Here is a 20,366-nt window from a genome sequence, read left to right on the forward strand (position 1 = left end):
AAGAACTGTAGTGATCCTTTCAAGTTAAATCACTTCACTCTGCTGAAAACCCTTAGTGGCTTTCCATCTCACACAGAGTAAAAGTTGAAGCCCTTACAAAGGCTTTCCTGATCTGTCCTCTTCCTAGACCCTTTCCTCTTTATATCTTCATGTCCTACACGATTCTTTCACTGACTATTCCCTACATATAGCTACACACACTGCTACAAACACAAACACACACACACACACACACACGCCTTCTTGGAGTTCCAGAGGGGGGAAAAAAACAAAATACCATCTCACTACTCTTCCTACTCTTCCCTCCTACTTGGATAACTCCAGATATCTCTGTGGCACTCTCTCTTTCTTCCTTTATCTCTTTGCTCAAATGTCATCTTCTCAAACTTTCCTTGCTACCATATTTAAAATCTTAACACCTTCTTCCATGTCTTCCCTTTTCTCCCTTCCCTGCTTTACCTATACAAAACTTAGCATCATTTAACATACTATATATTTTCTTATTCATTTATTTACTGTCTTCCTCTACTGGGACCAGGCTAGATGAAGGCAAGAATTTTTGTCTGTTCATTTCTGTATCCCTAACACCTAGACAGGTATGTGGCTCAATAACTAATTGTTAAATGAAATGAATGAATGAGAGAAGACATAGAAAAAAAAAAAAAAGGAAATACCTGCTGAACTGCCTTATTTATACTGCAAAACTAGACATTCAAGTGAAATTTTAGGAAATAATGTCATAGAAAATAAAAAGTAAATTCTAAGCTCAAGAAAATTTTTAAATTAAAAAGAAATGCTATTTTTAGAGCCCCCCAAACACTCCAAAGTTGACAGTATTTCCAAGGTGTGCCTAGCAAGTAATAAGAATTCAATAAATCTTAGCTAGTTATTATTATTACTGTGATTAGGTATATGGACCTATCCATGTATAAAGAAAATAGATTCTTAATAATCTAACAATTGAATAAAATGAGCCTAAGAAACCATTGCAAAGATAAGAGGACAGGGTCTACAGGACATATAAAGTTAAAATTAAACTCTCTTAAAATTATATGGTAGTAAATATGTTCAATTAAGCAGACTTACTACTAAACATGCTTGGGTCATCATATTTTAGTAATGGAAGGTGCTTATGATTACCAAGTATAATCCCTCATTTTATGCACGAGGATGATCCTAAGTGATTAAGTAAATTGCCCAAGGTGACGTAACCAGATAAAATGACAGCCCCAGGACAAAAGCTAAAGTTTTCTGATCCCCACTCTAAGTCTTCCTTTAAACTGTATTGGATTTGTTCCACAATCACTGCAAATAAAATTAAAATAAATTATTAAAGAGGCCTAAATTACATTAATGAAAAATTTAAATTGCTTTTTCACAAAGAAATCTGTTTTTATAGCTATAAATTTTTTTTAAAATTTATAAATTTTATAAAGCTACACATTTTTATAATTGTAACTTAGTAAATTAAAATTAATATTTAATATTTTCTTCTAATTTTTAAAATCAGAGATTTACATAAAAGAAAAGTGGATGACCTTTCTTTAGCATTTAATAAAGTTTCTCTATCATGAGAAGAAGAAGATGAACAGAAATTTCATAAACAGATTGTTATGACAGAAATGCTTATACAATTCCCCCAAACAAACAAAACCAAACCACAGAAACCTTAATGCTTCTCAGGCTAAGGACATTATAATACTGTCAAATGGTTTGAAGGAGGCTATCTAAAAAAAAGTAATTATGAAATGACATAATAACATCACTGCAACAACTGTCCGGTAAAAAGTGATTTTGATAAGTGTTATGAAAAAGCACTCATTTGACATTTTCTTCCCCAATAAGTATCAGTCCAAACAGCAGTCTGAATGCAATCCTATGCATTTAATTTGAGGAAAACTACTCCACCAACTGAACTGGAAATACTATAAAAATGTTCTGAAAGTACAGCAAGAGTGTGAAGTATCATGCTAAAGAACAGCTTTAAGAGTGTATGTTAAAACACTCTCTCAGTACACAGACTACTGATGCTGTCAGAATCAGATGCTCTCAGCATCTTCCAGTAAATAAATAATCATAGCTTTAGTGAACAAATTTACATGCAAAGAGAGAAAAAAGAAAAAAAATGAAGCAATAGAAACAAAAATATAAAGTCCATCTGAAAAGACACTTGGACCTGATACTTTGGAATTACTATTCCCAGAACAAAACAGAACCAAAGTATTAAAATAAATGGGCAAGGAGGCAGAATGTTTTAATTCACAAAGTATAAACAGAATGAACTTTTCAAATTCTCAAAAGAGTTTCTGTTCATGCTTTATATAAATAATAAACTCTCTTAAGCAAACTGTTAATAATTACTCATTCGTTCACTTTGTTATAATATTGTAGATGATAACTTTTATAGAAGTTGATATGAATCCTTCAAAGTAGGAATCAAAGTAAATGTTACCTACTTCACATTTTCTGCTCTCCAGATAACATTAGAATTTTTGAACACTCAAAAGATTCACAGGATAAGCAAGCACCTTTGTGTAAATTCCCATGAAGTTTTCCAAGCTGAATATATAACCATTTCTTATACTCCTCTTACACTAAGAATAAAGAATAATCTTTTAAAAATTTTCTGATAATTTTATTGAGGGCATCAGTTAAATTTTCCAACTTGAAATTTACTTGTTCTACTAATACATTTCCATTGCGTTCAGGGAACACAACTACAGAGTACATTAAAATGTAACCTTTGAACCTCGCAGTGTAAAACATCACTTCCTGAGCAGAGATAGCACTCCAAGAACAATCAATCACTGTTAAGAAGAATATACACTCAACATTGTTAATTAGTGTTGATGCACTCTCCTCTATGCCCTCATCTGTCATGAAGATTGTTTAAAAATCTGAGTTATTAGTCTTTATTTGGGAAAGGATCTGGTTAATATCTTTAAGAGCAGAAATCATTCATCCATCCACTCTATCCCAGAGCGTGATAATTCCTACCCCCAATACAAGTTACTGATAACCACCACCCCTCCACTAACTAAGAAGCTATAAATCAGGAAGAGGGCAGCTTCTATGCAACCCCTGTTAATTTCTGTTTACAATCTATCCAACTGAGAATGTTAGCTAGTCAGGGGAGAAACCAGCTGATGGATCAGATAGTAGGAAAACATAACAGCGTAAAGATAGAAAATAACAAAATGACAAATTAAAATGCCCTGTGCTTATAAAACATGGATTGAATTTAAAATTAATCTTTAAAAAATTAATATTCCTCAATGTTCATTTCATTTTAATGGGAGCTTTCCTAAAACACTGAAAGAAAAATTAAAACTGTAACTTTAATATAGATGGTTTCTGGAATTAAACACAAAAATTTAAAAAAAATAAAAAGTCAAAAGCGTAGGTTTCTACCATTACGTAAAAATCGCATTAGGAAAAAGGAAAATTCTTAATTCTTTTATATTTAACTTAAAATCATGATATAAAGTCTACGACATTTTTTCTCATACATGATCCAGCACAATATAACTTCAATATACTTCCTAAGAAACTCTCTGACATATTCACCAAGGTGGAATTCAGTAGGCCAGTTGGGCCCGAAGGCCATCTAACAGATTCCCTGTATCTACACATGTATTTTTCCTCATTAAGAAAAGCATTTTCCCTTAATAACACATCCCGGGCCATAAACACTTCTGATTTCAACGGAGTCTTCATGAAAAGGCTTTTATTCATTCATTCAGTATTCATTCATTCAGGCACTGTTCTCAGTGATGAGGTCTTTAGGTTTCGTTGAGCTTAGATTTTAGTGGGGAAAGACAGACAAGAAACAAACAAGAACAGCATCAGATGGCACTGAAGCTCCACAGATAGGTGAAACTGAATGTCCTGAGAGAAAGGGACTGCATGGCCTGTTTACACTGAGTGGCCAAGAAAGGGAACTCCGAGGAGATGACATTTAAGATGAGATCCAAATGATAAAATGGAGCCAGTCAAGCAGAGACCAGAAGTATTTCAAGCAGAAGAAACCCTATGGTACAAATTAAGTTAGAATGTTTTAAGTACAGAAAAAAAGACAAGTGTGCCTTAGCATCTAGTGGCAAGGGAACACACAGTAGAAGAAGAGGTCTGAGAGGCAGGTAGGAGCCCGATCACCTAGTGCTTGGTAAATTTGGATGAGGAGTTTGGAATTCATTCTAAGTGTGATGAGAAAGCACTAGAAGAGTCATAATAACATGATTTGCCATTTGGGAACTGGGATTGTAGGAGAGCAAAGCCAGAAGCAGGAGGGACAGTTAGGAAGCTACTGCAATAGTTCACATGAGAGGTGATGGTGTTTTAGGCCATGGCCAGGTCCACCTGTAATAAGCCCAGAAGCAGACATAAATAGAAAACCCTGAGGCTCCGCGGGGCAGTCTCTGATCAAGTGAGAGAGCAAGACTTTCAAGGCCAGGAAATCAGGTACCAGACCTCGTAGATCTGGCTCCGTGAATTGCAGAAATTGCCTCAGATGGCAATAGAATGGTTTCCAGGTGCCTATCAGTTGTTTCATTCCACATTGGGCTGCAGACACCATCAAACTTCAACAGAACTTCTGTAAGTTCACAGAATAAGTAGATGACTTTCCCTCTTTCCCATTTTGGAAGTTACCTACCAGGAATTTATGCTTACCTTGCTAGGGAAAAGTAGGGCCTCCCATGAAGATTTGGACATAATTATACTTATTAATCCCAACAACCAAACAGAGCAAAAGAAAGGCATTCAAATTTTTAGAAAACTTGAAGGCAGCTAAGCAAAAGAATAAAATTAAGACTAATTAATTAAAGGTTAAAATTAAGGTTAACAGGTCCCTATCACTCCTTAAGCACTCTTTTTGTCTCAACCTTTGTGCAAATGAACGTCTAACTGAATACACATTGCTAGCACTCCAGAATGTTTGAACTGAATTGCCCCACCCATCATATGGTACGAGAAGTGATCGAAAAAGAACAGAAAAAACAAAAACCCAAGACATAAGATGATGACAAAGGGATTCTCTAGGAACCTTTACCTCCAGGCCACTTTTGTAAAATATCTGTTTCAGCTCTACTAATTTGTAATTTGTGATCATTCAAATTGAAGCTACAGTCAGTGTTTTTAAAAGACTATTATGAATGATAATAACGATGATGATAATAGTTATTGAGCACTTACAGTATACAGATCACAGGCTAAGTGCTTTCCATGTAATATCTCATTTAATCTTTAAACCAACTTTACCAGACAGCAGCTATTATCCTTACCTCAGATGAGGAAGTTGAGGTATCTAGATACAAAGTCTGATGTCACACTGCTGTTAAGTGAAGAAACTGGGCTTATAAAAGCAAAGTATGCCGAAATTCAAAGCCCTATGATCTTTTTTTTTTTAAAGATTTTATTTATTTATTTGAGAGAGAGAATGAGATAGAGAGAGAGCATGAGACGGGGGAGGGTCAGAGGGAGAAGCAGACTCCCCGCCAAGCAGGGAGCCCGATGCAGGACTCGATCCTGGGACTCCAGGATCATGACCTGAGCCGAAGGCAGTTGCCCAACCAACTGAGCCACCCAGGCGCCCCTCAAAGCCCTATGATCTTAACCATAACTCAATACAAATTTAAATAGTATAGGAGCGCCTGTCAGTTAAGCGTCTGCCTTTGGCTCAGTTAATGATCCCAGGGTCCTAGGATAGAGCCCCGAATCAGGCTCCCCGCTCAGTGAAGGTCTGCTTCTTCTTCTCCCTTTGTGCATGCTCTCTCTCTCTCTCTGGTAAATAAATAAAATCTTAAAAAAATAAATAAAATAAAATCTTAAATAGTACAAAGAAAAAATACTAACTAGTGCCTCAGAGCCTTTCAGAATAGAATACAGACTAAAATAAATTTGTTTTAAGCATTATACACTGAAATAATTTAATTGTTAACAATTCTATTTCATAAAAGCAAATCCCTTCCTCTACTGGCTACTTCATTAACCTATTCTAGTTATTCATTATATTTAAACATAGTAAAACACAATTTTTAATAAAAATAAACCCATAATTCACCCTTACCTAAGACTAGCTTCAATCCTTAGCCCAAATTTCTGTGAGTTTACTATATTTTAATAAAAAACAAATGATCTTTGGGGTGCCTGGGTGGCTCAGTCATTAAGCGTCTGCCTTCAGCTCAGGTCATGATCCCAGGGTGCTGGGATCGAGCCCCGCATCGGGCTCCCTGCTCTGCGGGAGGCCTGCTTCTCCCTCTCCCACTCCCCCTGCTTGTGTTCCTGCTCTCGCTGTCTCTTTCTCTCTGTCAAGTAAATAAAATCTTAAAAAAAAAAAAAAACAAAGACACACATATGCACACTCCCTCTCCACTTCCTCCCTTTCTCTTCCTCCCTCCTTCCTTCTCTCTCTCCCTCTCTCTCCCTATACAGAAATTTTCTGTCTATCCTATCCTGCTAAATTTTGGCTAAAAGTTGGCTACTGCTGGGGTGCCTAGGTGGCTCAGTCGGTTAAATGTCAGACTCGTGATTTCAGCTCAAGTCATGACTCATGGGTTGTGCGATCCAGTCCCATGTCTGGCTCCTCACTCAGCATGGAGTCTGCTTGGGATTCTCTCTCTCTCTCCCTCACCGTCTGCCCCCAAGCCCTGCTCGCTCGCTCACACACACACATACTCTCTCTAAAATAAATAAATAAATAAAACCTTTTTAAAAATGAAATAAAAGTTGGCTACTGCTGCCAATATTTTCATAGCCTATACATACATCTTTTCAACATATACTTTCCATTTTGCAACTTTCTAAGTTGCAAAGAACAGGACACAATGATGAGTTTTAAAAAGCACATTTAGGTAGAAGATGACTCTCTGTAGATAAGGAACATGATAATCCAGTTTCAGATGTCTTCCCATCATGTTTCTTTTGCTTTACCTTTAATCCACATGTAAAATCTTTGCTTTTTAATATAATTTTGTCCCCCCAAACAGAAGATGAGTACACACTACTATACTAATGTAACACCAACTTGGAAACACAGATTTCAAGATCTTTTATTACATGACCATATGAAATCAGGCCAGTGACAGATTATGCAGTAAATAATATCCAGGAAAATGTTCATTTTATAATCTCTTCATTTTACAAATGTAACATTCTGTGTGACTGCATATTTTATTCTATGATCTCATTCTGAGAGTATTATAAATACAAGGAAGGGGTTAGAGCTAAGCCAAAAGCTAAAAAACTCAACTTCTTATGCTATTAAATCTCAAACATAACACTGTAATAATTTTTTTCATAAATTCATATAACTTATATAAATGTTTGTTTTTAAAAATTTAGGAATGGCATCACCCGCACTGTCCAATAGCCTCCAATCTGATAGGACCACATAAACACATAATGTATATAATTATGCACCACTACACCATTACTCCAGATGGTAGTCAAATTATGTCTTGAAAGAAATGAAAACAAGTCTCAACCCCCATCCCTTTCTTACTCTATAATTTCCTAAAAGGTGATGAGAAACTGCTAATAAAGCACAAACATTTAACCATAATACAAGCCAGTGCTTCAGTAACATGGTAACTAAGAAATGATCTCCTAAAATGAAAAGCTGCACTCAGAAACAGAACCTAAGGTCATCAAAACTTTTTAAAGGAGAATTTCAATGAATTTAAAAGCATCTGATTCATTCAATTAGAAATATTTACAGAACAGAATAGCAAAATTAAACTAAAGCTTTAAAAAACTGTATCTTTTACCCAAGACATCCATTTCATGATATATAATACTATCTTCTAAAAAGGTATTATAAAATTTCTATTTTTAACTCTTCAGAGAAATGGTATCCACACCTGTTTTGTAATGATTTTAAAGTAAGGCTTGGATTTATTAAATGTTCATCTAAGTGTGCAAAATCACATAATGAAGAAATCTTGGTTTAGTCCTTTAGGAAGTACTATTTCCCAAATAATTACACAGAAAAAAATGCACTATACTTTTAAAGACCTTTGGAGAAGATAATTCTCGTGGTAGTATACTTGGGTATTGGTTTAACAACGCTTGTAGTCAGGAAACTGTTCCTGACCTAAATCCTCCATGGTATAATTTAAATTCATTTTCTCTTTTTCTGACCTCAAATAGTTGTAGAAGATTAGGTCATATCATAGTATTTTATATATTTAAAAACCCTTATTAATGTCTCCTTTTCCAGGTAACTGCATTGTAGGACTATGAACCAACTAACAGTCCCATACTAAATTCAGTCTTGTAATTTTATATGCTGTATATCATAGCCCAAGAGACAGATCTCAAAAATTACTTATCCACCATTTTTACCAAGCACTACTCATCCCCCAATACACTCTTTCTTAAAAAAAAAAAAAAAAAAAAAAAATTATCTACATTTTAGAACAAACCCCAAAAATTTAGAAAGAGAAGTTTATGAGAGATGTGAGCAAGGAACAATGCACACAAAATTCCACCCAGACAATGCTTTCTTTCCTAGAAAAGGGGACCATTTAATGAAATCTCTCTCTCAAAATCTCTGGGGCAGAGCTGACGCTGTAGTGCAGTATCATAAAATCTGCAGCTGTGTTGCTGTTCTTAATAGTCCATGCTGCTTCCTCAGACCACAGGAAGCCAAAACACACAGGGTCAGAACAGAACTTACCTGAACAGGAACTGGCCAAACCAGCAGAGCAGTTATGACAGATCAAGCATCAAAACTGTTATTGAAAAGATTGTATACATCTTTAAAAATGTTCTCCTCCAGCAATGTACTTAGTCCAGGAAAGCTGTATCTTTTATGTTTCTAAACATCAACATTTTTGTAGGAATAAAGACTACGGGATAGGCAAATAAATTACTATACATAAATAAGCATTAATAACTTACTTTTATTGCCCACCAAGGCAACCAGTGGCTGAGTTTCTGACTCCTCGCTCACTTTCTTCACCACAGAATACCAGTCTTCTAAATTCTCAAAGCTTTGATAATTTGTAATATCATATACCAAGAGGATTCCCTGTCACAAAAGAGTTACAGAATCTTTGTAAGATACCTGGCATATGCATGGTCAGTTACAATGAATACAAGAAAACTGTATCATAGAGTTGAAAAAGCTGCAAGGTCTACAATCCTGCCTGTAACTTTCATGAGGTCAAACATGTAAACCTTTCAATAAATAACCATCTGCTGCTGCTCTTTTTAAATATTTCAAAAATGGAGATTCCATGACATCCCTTGATAGTCAATTTTAGTGTTTAACACAATTTTCTTTAAATGAAATAAGTCGATTTCCTCTTTTGGGCCTCTGTGCATTTGGAGAACAACATGAGAGTATCCTCCTCATAATAACCCTTCATGTACTTGAAGATAGTTAAGTAACTCCTTTACTGTCCCCTTTCCAGAATAAACAAACTCAATTCCTTAAACTTGCCTCAAAGGACCTATTTTCTATCCCTTTAATCATAGTTGTTGGGTTCTTCCCAGGACACACTACATACAGTTTTTTGACATCCTCTTTAAAATGAGCAATGTAAAACTGGACATGATACTGTAATAAGAGCCTGAACAAAGCCAAATATAACAGAGGGATTGCTTCCTGCCTCTTATATATCATGTTCCTTTTAATATATCCCATTATTTTGTGTGGGAAGGAGAAGTATGTACACACACAAATATAACAGTGCCACATTCTTGATTCTCATCCAGTTTGTGGTCAAACACTTACTACAAAGCTCTGCATACAGTGTAAGTCTGGACCCTAATAGCATTTATGTCTCCTTCTTCTTTGGTTGTAATCATAAGTTTTAACTACATTTTTGTACCTACTATGTATCTAGACATATATTTAGATCTCTTCATTAGTCCTTACAACAATAATGCAACACTGGTATTCTTATTCTCATTTGACTAATAAATAGAGGTTACAGTAACCAAGGTCATACAGCTAGGTAAGTGATGAAGCCAGATATGAATCAAGAGCTGAAAGAAAATGAATTCACTCTATAAGCACTTGTCTGCCAACTATATACCCAGCATTGTGCTGGGTCCTATGGGTATAAATTCCAAACCTCCAGAAACTCACAGTCTTGCAGCAAGGCCAGGCACATAAACAGACAAGTACAGAACACAAAAGTGATGGCCAGTGATATGCTGGTAAAGGTTAATCAACTGGCTATTGTCGTGGTGCGGGTAGGGAATTACAGAGTGGGATTTGTAGCATTTGCCTATTTCTGTGGGGTAAATACTCCCCTAGGGCCATTTTCAAGCTACTGATGTCACTTCACTGAACAGAACTGGGTAGGACACTACCATATTGCATCTGCACCATACAGTTACACTAGACATAAATAATTTCAAGAAAATAGATAATAACAAAAATATATGTTAAAATAATTAGTAAAGGATGCATTTGAGCATGCATCTTTGTTTTTAGTATAATTTATGCATTTATATATAATTTTTAATCATGAATGTATTCAACAAAGGGCTCACAAAAATTCCCAAAAATTTAATAACGGACTTTCTCAAGCCAGTTCCAGCACACTACCCTGACAGCTTTCTAGCACCATGCTCTTTTAAATTACACTGGCTCCCAAGTCACTTATCTTCTCTGGGTCTCAGGTTGTTTGCCTCTAAAATTAGATCACTGAAAGTAAATGGTCTCTAAAATCCCTTCCAGTTTAAATATTCTATAATTTTTATGCAAAATCATTTGTCTGATTTATTTTGATAACTTAGACACCTATTTCTGTCTTCCCAAATGCCTTGAAATAATGCCCAACACAAAATTATTTGAAATAATCAGCATAAGTCCACTTTTCTTATTAAGAATAATGCCCCAGGGGCACCTGGGTAGCTCAGTCAGTTGGGCATCTGGCTCTTGGTTTTGGTTCAGGTCATGACCTCTGGGTCATGAGATCAAGCCCCGGAGATGGGTTCTGCGTTTGGTGGAATCTGCTCAGGATTCTTTCCCTCTTCCTCTCTCTCTGCCTCTCCTGTGTGCACACACATCCGTGATTTCATAAATAATTAATTAATAAATAAATAAATAAAATCTTTAAAAAAGAAAAGAAAAATGCCCCAGAATTGGCCTTTGAAGAAAACTAATCTTCAATCTACTGATTCCACCTCCAGCTGACTTGAATGATACAATATATTGTGCTACAAGAGCTCTGCCCTGAAAGTCAGACTGCTGCTGGGCTGCAGTCTTGGCCCGACCATCTACTGATCTTGAGCAATGCTTCTGTCGTCCATCTCTGTAACACTTGCCATGTCTATATGATTATGTGAAGTAATAAAAATAGACTTATTTAAAAACTAACATATTACATAATTGCTGGGAATTTTTTATTATTCTGAGTGAATAAGAATCACAGTTTCAACTAATGATGTAATGTATGGGGATTAACATAACAATAAAAAAATTTAAAAAAAAAAGAATCACAGTTTCAAGGCAACTTTGAGGTAGTTTTTACGCTCATAGATTGAGCCATTGACCTATGATGTCTCTTACACCTTAAGATTTTTGGAACTCTTCTAAATCAACATATGAAAATCTTCATCTCAACATGGATCAATATGTGAACATGATAGAATATGCAAATAAAACATGGCCACTATCTCTTTATGATCAGTACTAGACCAGAGCTATAGAATAAAAATTAAATACTACAGGGTTGTGTGGGTGGCTCAGTCAGTTAAGCCTCCTACTCTTTATCTCAGCTCAGAGTCATGAGTTCAAGCCCCACACTGGGTTCCATGCTTGGCATGGAGCCTACTTTAAAAAAAATTGGGGCACCTGGGTGGCTCAGTCAGCTAAGTGTCTACCTTCGGCTCAGGTCACTGTCCCAGGGTCCTGGGATTGAGCCCCGCATCACGCTCCCTGTTCAGCAGGGAGTCTGCTTCTCCCTCTCCCTCTCCTTCTCCCTCTACTCCTCCCCCCGACTTGTGCACTCTCTCTCTTCCTTTCTCTCTCCAATAAATAAACACAGTCTTTTTTTAAAAAATTAAATTAAATACTACAAGAGTTGGTAAACTATGGCCCCAAGGTCAAATTCAACTCGAAGTCCATATTTGTAAATAAACTTCCATTGAAATACAGTCATACTTATTTGTTTAAGTATTATCAATGGCTCTTTTTGTACTACAACTGCAGAACTGAGTAGCTACAACAGAGATAGTATGGCTGTGAAACCTAAAATATTTTCTATCTGGTTCTCTAAGGAAACGTTTGCCAATTCCTGATCTAGATCAGTGTGTCCAGTATTTTTCAGAGAGCAATACCTATGAATCTTCCAGAACTCATAAGAAAGGCAGAAGGATAAATGCCTTTCATTAATCTAGCTATCCACCAACCCAAACATCTGTTCATAAACCCCATTCTCAATAACACTTAATGTAAAAAACTATGATTCCATCTTTGCTCCTAACATGACAATCTTTCATCAGTTCTGACCTACACCAATGTGGTCAAAATCTGAAAAGGGAAAATGAGAAAACCAAAAAGACATTAAAACACAGAAGTGTTCTAGAATTTTCAGTTTCAACTCTGACCTGTAAAAAGCCTGGAAGTCATCATGTCTGTCCTTACAGTAAGAAAAAATCTAAACAAACTAAAAATCTATGATTTTTCTTGGGCAAAACAGAGAGCTGACTTTGCAGGGTAATTCACCACCCTGAAATCTGGGAGACAGGTGAATCCAAAGAGTCATAGCCAAAATGTGCTTACCTGGAGCAGAAGCCGCTGTAGCCAGCAAAGGGTAGGAACACTTAAATGGTAATTCTGATAAACTGCTGGAGACTGCGTGTGATCCACTTTGAGAATGAAAAACTCCCAGGTGGGAGTACTCTCACACTTTCATGGATTTTACCTCCAGAAACTCTATCAGATCTTTTTGGTAAAGCATCAAGAAAGATCCCCCCCATGGCTCTGACATGGTGAGGGAAAAGTTAACCATTGTAAAATACACCCAGAGTATTATCCATTTAAAATAAAGGCATACTGTCCAGGAAAAAAGCTTAATCAGTGTCTTATATCACATGGGAAAGACAGTTTCCATCTCCAGCCCCTTCTAGCCATCCTGTCTCACCTAAGTGGGAAGAGCTAATAAACACCTGTAAAGGTCACAGCCCAGGGACACAGGCCCACTATAAGGCTGTGACTTAATCATAAGAGTATAGAATGCTTCCCTGCCTCCATACTTTACCACAACACCAACTGGGCTCCAGCATAATAGTAGCATATTACATTTGAAAGAGCTGCAAAACACAAACTTCAACTGAGGAAGAATTTTTTGAGATACCCAAAAAGACAAGGGAGAAAAAAACAAGGACACTAGAGGAATTGGATGTCTCTGGTACCTAGAGCCTCAGCAAAGATTAAACACAGACCAATTCCTGGCCAATTAACATAAAACCTCACACTAAAGGCCTATTACCTGAGTTCTTATTAATGTATACATATTTGCTTTCAAAAAAAAAAAATATTAGAAGGCACACTAAAAGGCAGTTTGAAGGAAAAAGTAAGCCTTAGAACCAGACTGAAATATGACACGGAATTTGGAATGATCAGATCAGGACTTTAAAACACACTATGATAAATATTTTTAAAAAGGTTCCAATGGAAAAGGTAGACAATATACAAGAACTGGTGGATAATGTAGACAAAGAGATGGAAACACTAAAGAATAATGAAAAGGAAATGCTAGATATCAAAACCACTATAACAGAAATGAAGAATGCCATTGATGGGCTCATCAGCACACCAGACACAGCCTAGGAAAGAATCTGTAAGCTTGAAGATAAGGTAATAGAAATTTCCAAAAGTAAAATGCAAAGAGAAAAAAGAATGAATAAAACAGAACATCAAAAACCTATGTGACAATTCTGAATGGTGTATCATACATGTAAATGGACTACCAGAAGAATAAAAGAGAATGGAACTTAAGAAATATTTGAAGTGGGGCGCCTGGGTGGCTCAGTCGTTAAGCGTCTGCCTTCGGCTCAGGTCATGATCCCAGGGTCCTGGGGTCAAGTCCCACATCAGGCTCCCTGCTCAGCGGGAAGCCTGCTTCTCCCTCTCCCACTCCCCCTGCTGTGTTCCATCTTTCGCTGTGTCCCTCTCTGTCAAATAAATAAATAAAATCTTTTAATAAAAATTTAAAAAAAAGAAATATTTGAAGTAACAATGGCCAAGAAATTGCCAAAATCAATCAAAGACACCAAACCACAGATCTAGAAATCTCAGAAGACAACAAGTAGGATAAATACCAAAAAAAAAATCTACACGTAAGCACATCATATATTCAAACTGCATAAAACAAAACACTAACAGGGGCACCTAGGTGGCTCAGTCGGTTAAGTATCTGACTCTTGATTTCAGTTCAGGTCGTGATCTCAGGGTCGTGAGATCTGCATGGAGCCTGCTTAAGATTCTCTCTCCCTCTCCCTCTGCCTGCCAGCCTGCCTCCCATTCCAGCTCACGCATGCTCTCTCTCTCTTAAAAAAAAAAAAAACAAACAACAACAACAACTAAGAGAAAATCTTAAAAGAAGTCTGGGTGAGGGAGGGGTTGGTGAGAGGGAATATGTTATCTAGAGAGGAACAAGGATAAGAATTACAGAGAACTTCTTATCAGAAACCATGTAAGAAAAGAAAGGAGTGAAATATTTAAAATGTTGAAAGAAAGGAAAGGACCAATCTAGAATTCTATATGTAAAATTATTGTTCATAAGTGAGGGAGAAATAGACTTTCTCAGATAAACAAAACCTGAGGGAATTCATAGCTAGCAGACCTGCCCTGGAACAAATGTTAAAAGAGGCTCTTCAGGGATAAAGAAATGATATGGATGAGAAATGTATTTGTACATAAAGAAAGGAAGATGGGGCGCCTGGGTGGCTCAGTTGGTTGGGCGTCTGCCTTCAGCTCAGGTCATGATCCCAGAGTCCTGGGATCGAGCCCCGCATTGGGCCCCCTGCTCAGCCAGGAGTCTGCTTGTCCCTCTCCCTCTGCCCTGCTCCTGCTCTCTCTCTCTCTCAGTCTCTCTCTCCCTTTCTCAAATGAATAAATAAAATCTGAAAGAAAGAAAGAAAGTATCAGAAAAGGAGTAAAGGTTAAATAAAAGCATTTATTTTTCTTATTCTTAGTTGATCTAAAATACAACTGTTTAATAAGAGTAAGAACGTATTGAGTGATTATAGCATATGGGCAAGTGAAATGAATGACAGCCACATCATAAGGGATGGGGGGATGAATTAAGAATATGCTTTTATGAAGTATCTGAACTATACATGCAAAGCAATACAGTGCTATGTGAAGGTGGACTTAAACTAGTTAAAAATATATATTGGAAACTCCAGTGCAATTGCTAAAAAAAAAAAATGTGTTCATGTATAATTGATATAATTGCTCAAATAAAACAATAAAAGTGAGAAAGGTTTAAAAGAAAACAAAAGACCAGCACAAGAAATAGAAAACAAATATGACAGAAATTAACCAAACTGTATCAATAACCACTTTAAATGTGAATGGTCTAAATATACCAATTAAAACTACACATTGCCTACAGGAAACTCACTTTAAATATAAAGACACAAATTAAAAGTAAAGGGATAGAGAAATACCATGCTAACACTACTGAAAACAAAACTGGAGTATTCATATTCATTTCAGACAAAGCAGACTTTGGAATAAGGAAAGGTATTAGGTATAAAACCTGGCATAATAATAAAGTCAGTTCTCCAAGTAGGCGTAACAATACTTCATGTATATACACCTAACAACAGAGTATCAAAATATGTAATGCCAAAACTGATAGAACTGTAAACCCACAGATCCACTAGTATTGTTGGAGACCTGAACACCCCTTTTTCACTGACTGATACATTAAGCAAGAAGACAATCAGTAACTCACATGAAACATTCACCAAGACAGACTACATTCTGGGCCATAAAACATACTTTAACAAATTTATAAGAACAGAAATCATACCAAGCATGTTCTTAGACTACAAAGGAATTAAACTAGAAATCAATAATAGAAAGATAGCTGGAAAAACTCAAAATATTTGGTGATTAAACAACATGCTTTTAAATAACACATGGGTCAAAAAAGAAGTCTCAAGAGAAGTTTTAAAGTATCTTAAATTAATAAAAACGCAACCTATCAAAACTTGTGGGATATAGCAAAAACAGTGCTTAGAGGCAAATGTATAGCATTGAATGCATATATTAGAAAAGAAGAAACATCAATGATCTAAGCTTCTACTTGAAGAAACTGAGGAAGAAGAACAATTTAAACTTAGTGAAAGCAGAACAAAAAAAATCATAACAACTGGGGCGCCTGGGTGGCTCAGTCATTAAGTGTCTGCCTTTGGCTCAGGTCATGATCTCAGAGTCCTGGGATCGAGCCCCGCGTCGGGCTCCCTGTTTGGTGGGGAGCCTGCTTCTCCCTCTGCCCACTGCTCCCCCTGCTTGTGATCTCTCTCTCTTTCTCTGTCAAATAAATAAATAAAATCTTTAAAAAAAAAATCATAAAAACTAGAGCAGAGATCAACAAAATTTAAAAGAAGAAAATAATAGAGAAAATCAACAAAACCAAAAGCTGGTAAACCTCCAGCCAGGTTAACCAAAAAAAAGAGAGAAGGGAAGAGAAAACTCAAATCAATGAAGGGCCATCACTATTAGTCCCACAAACATTATAAGAATAGTAAGGGAGTAATATAAACAACTCTATGGCCAAAAAGTTGATCACATAGATGAAAGGGATCACTTCTCTGAAAGACACAAATGACCAAAACTCCTACAAGCAGCCACTGAGCCCCGCCAAGGCCTCTACCCACCAGCTGCAGCACACCAAAGTCAGACCTCTAAGTACTCACCTCGTTAGGAGCCTATAACACAAGCACCCTCAAAGCCCCGAATCTCTCACCACATCCATCAATCCGGACCTCTTCTGACTGCTTCCAGAAAACTATCAGAATCTTCTCAGCCACAAGAAAGTATAACTCCTTCAGAAATGCAATACATCTTGGCAACAACTGAAGCAATCTACCAGGAACTGCTAGAAGTAATTTTCTTGGCAATCCTGTGGCCATCGAAACCCATCTCCATGTCTCATGTCCCTGATGCATTTTTATTACTTACCTACCTGCCGTTCATCTCCCTCCTATGTCTCTTCCCCACACCGCTCTGTGCTTGCTCTTCCCAGTTTACCCTCCAACTGCTCCTCTTCATCCCAAATCTTTTTGCTATAACTTTTGGAATTCAGATTTCAAGTTTAATACATCCTTCTATATCTTCAAATTCTTTAGTAAAGATTCCCTATATTTTCTATACCTTAACTTCATTTTTCCCCCTGCAATTCCCAGAAGACACTATCACCCCTTCTCTTTATAAACCTCAAAACTTTTAGTAAATATTACATAAAGTTTCTTCATACAGTATTTTGTTTTCATCTATTTCACTTTTCACCATATCTAATGAACATGATGAACCATTAACCAGATAGACAGCATTTTCAAGGGAATATTGAAGTCTCAAAGGACAATACCTAAGTACTGTAAGTTATTCCATAGATTTAGTTCTGAAATTTAACAGGCACAGTACATACACAATTTTACCTTCCACAAAATGAAAGTTTCCCAGTTCCCGTAATGCAGGTATTTTTCTTCCTCCCTGATTTGTACAACAAATAATCTACTTTAGCTTGTAATTATATGTGGAAATGGGTTAAATCATACAGATCGTACCACAGTCTTACAACATATACTTTGCTGCATAAGTACAACCTGTAAGAAGAAACACTAATGCGAGAGGTCTGTATAATCAGTTATAAGCTGGCAAATATCCAAGTAAAAAATGCACAGTAAAAGATAGCAGAGGGTCTCAGAGAGTCCAGTTTTGCGATGCGCTCTCTCCCCAGCCGCTCTACAGGCAACCAAATCCCTTTGTTGGTGGTGAACAGGCGGGCCCATCTGTGTGGAGCACCGGCACACAACAGTAGTTATGTTCTGCCTCACAAGTGACTACACTTCATTGAGTTTATGCTCAGTAGGGCAGTGTTTGCAAACCACTTAGATTCCAGGACGGAAAGAGCTACAAAAATGAAACACCCAGTCCTTCTCTGAGGTTTGTTATTAGCCTCTGTTAGCCACAGGTTACAGGGCACTAAACACTATGTACTGTGTGTTTGCTTGTAACCACTATGAAAAATAGCCTATAACATCTTTCTGAAGACTCCTAGAAAATTTTAAGTTAATTTAAAATCTGGGAATTTAACTGGGAAATACTTCAATTCTTAGAACTGGTTCTTGTCAAAATACCTCACTAATTCTTTCTTGGGTGTCAATCCAATTTTGTTTCAACCAACGCTATTCAATAGACGATTGCTAAAGTTAACGCTACTGGGGGGAAAATGTGAACAGGGTAAAATAATCAGTGCTATTTGAATCTAAGTTCATTCCCAGCCTACCAATAAGCTTCTTAATGTTAAGAAATGCTTTAAGAAAAATAGACTCACTAACTTAATTGCCCAGATATGTATAAGATAATTCTTTCTATACACAATACCTAAGTTAGAGAACCTAAGCCAAAATCCTAAATAACACATTAAACTGATGTCCTCAAAACAGCCTATCCAAACATCATTTCTGAACAATATCTATCCTGTAACATGTATACCAAAATGCAAAGTATTCATGAGATGAGCAATATAAGCATCTATAAGAACTCTAGAAATAGTATAGATCCACTTTGAAGAATAATTATATGACTATATAATATGAAGTTATTAAGTATATTAAAATGCTACTGGTATGTTTTTGAAAGCAATGTTTTTGAAAAGTAACATTTCCCCCAGTTTATGGTAGAGAATTGTAGTCAGAGCTTCTCTGGCCTAGATAGAAAAATTTACATATATTTTACAAAAGAAACTATTGGTAAATGTACTTTATGTATTTTGCATAAGCTAATTTAGAATCTCTGGAAAGCAGAGAAAATTTATTATATTTTCATTAATTTATGATAATTCATTTTTATCATCTCAGAATTTGTAGTTTCCTGGCACAATTTCATGAAAATGTTCATGAAATTCTCAGAAATACTGTACTTACATCGTTGTTCAATAAAACAAGGTACAGTCCTATAACATTCACAGAAATTGTAAAGTATAAACAATACAAGGCACCATCCAAAGAAAAAAATGTCATATGTACCTTCAAAACAGAAATCTTATTTGACAAGTTTATAAGAAGGAATATGACACGCTCTTTCTCACAACATATGAGGGACATCAGAAGAGAATACACACATTTTACTAAACTCAGGTTCTCTCAAAAAAGATGAAAATTTTTTTAATTTCTACAAATTTGACTAATAATGTCTGCTGATTCTAAGCAGTTACATAATGGCATAAAACACTGCAAAAAAAAATGATTTAAAAGAACAGCCACATAACATTGTGAATGCACTAAATGCCACTGATTATATACTTTTACAATGGTTAATTTTATATCATGTCAATTTCACACCAACCTTAATTTTATACATAATTTAATATTAATAAATAAATTTATATAAATCAAATAACAAATTTTTAAATGATGAAAAGGTAAAATTAAGGGAATCCAAATCATGAGCATTATATACCCTCAATTTTTAGTGAAGAAAAATTTGTCAATTGAATTTTATATTATGTTTTGCCCTAAGATTCATAAAATCTTCCCGTTCTCCACTAACTCTAGATAAATCTATAAACAATAAAATTTACTTTATTTGATGTTCAGAGTCAAATGTTGTAAGAAGCTTGACTAATATAATGTTTATTTTTTTAAAAAATCCAATATGTACCCTTGAAGGTAGACTTTAACGGACAAAGAGGAAAGAGATTACTATTTTCAAAACCCATTTTACCAAATAGGTGAGCAAAACAAAGAACTGTGGCTTCCCACAAATCTCTGTCCAGCAATTTTTCTTTATCTTAATATCTACTTTGAATGTAATCAGTTTAAAACAGAAAAAAAAAACACACAAAAAAGCCAGACACAAAAATCTGAGACGTATCTTTTAAGAGAAAAATGAACATGCATAAAATACCAAATCATATGGTCACAAGTGAAAATGCTAAATGAGTAGAAAGATTTTCCAGGAGACAAAGAACAATGTAGAAAAGGCATAGAAGTATTTCTAAAAGCCAGATCTATATATCAATAATGCAAAAAACAAAACCCTAGGGCCTTCACACTTGATTCAGAACCATATGAGCTTCATTTATCCTTCTCTGAATGTTTTAGAAAATAATTCAGAATCTATTTTCCATCCAAAATTAAGGCAATGGTATCTGTCCACCATCACA

The 20,366-nt window shown here is 35.8% G+C and overlaps 1 protein-coding gene across 5 annotated transcripts in view; it reads right to left on the reverse strand.

Moving 5' to 3' along the window:
- The window catches only part of RAB28 (RAB28, member RAS oncogene family), a 94,635-nt gene that overhangs the window by 62,955 nt on the left and 11,314 nt on the right, over positions 1-20,366 (reverse strand). For all 5 annotated transcript variants that reach the window (XM_036097336.2, XM_036097338.2, XM_078068389.1 and 2 more), the window contains exon 4: positions 8,902-9,031. In XM_036097336.2, the coding sequence (XP_035953229.1) occupies positions 8,902-9,031 (130 nt within the window). The remainder of the gene's footprint in view (positions 1-8,901; positions 9,032-20,366) is intronic.

Source organism: Halichoerus grypus, chromosome 3 (genome assembly GCF_964656455.1).
Source record: "Halichoerus grypus chromosome 3, mHalGry1.hap1.1, whole genome shotgun sequence".
NCBI classification, from domain to species: domain Eukaryota; kingdom Metazoa; phylum Chordata; class Mammalia; order Carnivora; family Phocidae; genus Halichoerus; species Halichoerus grypus.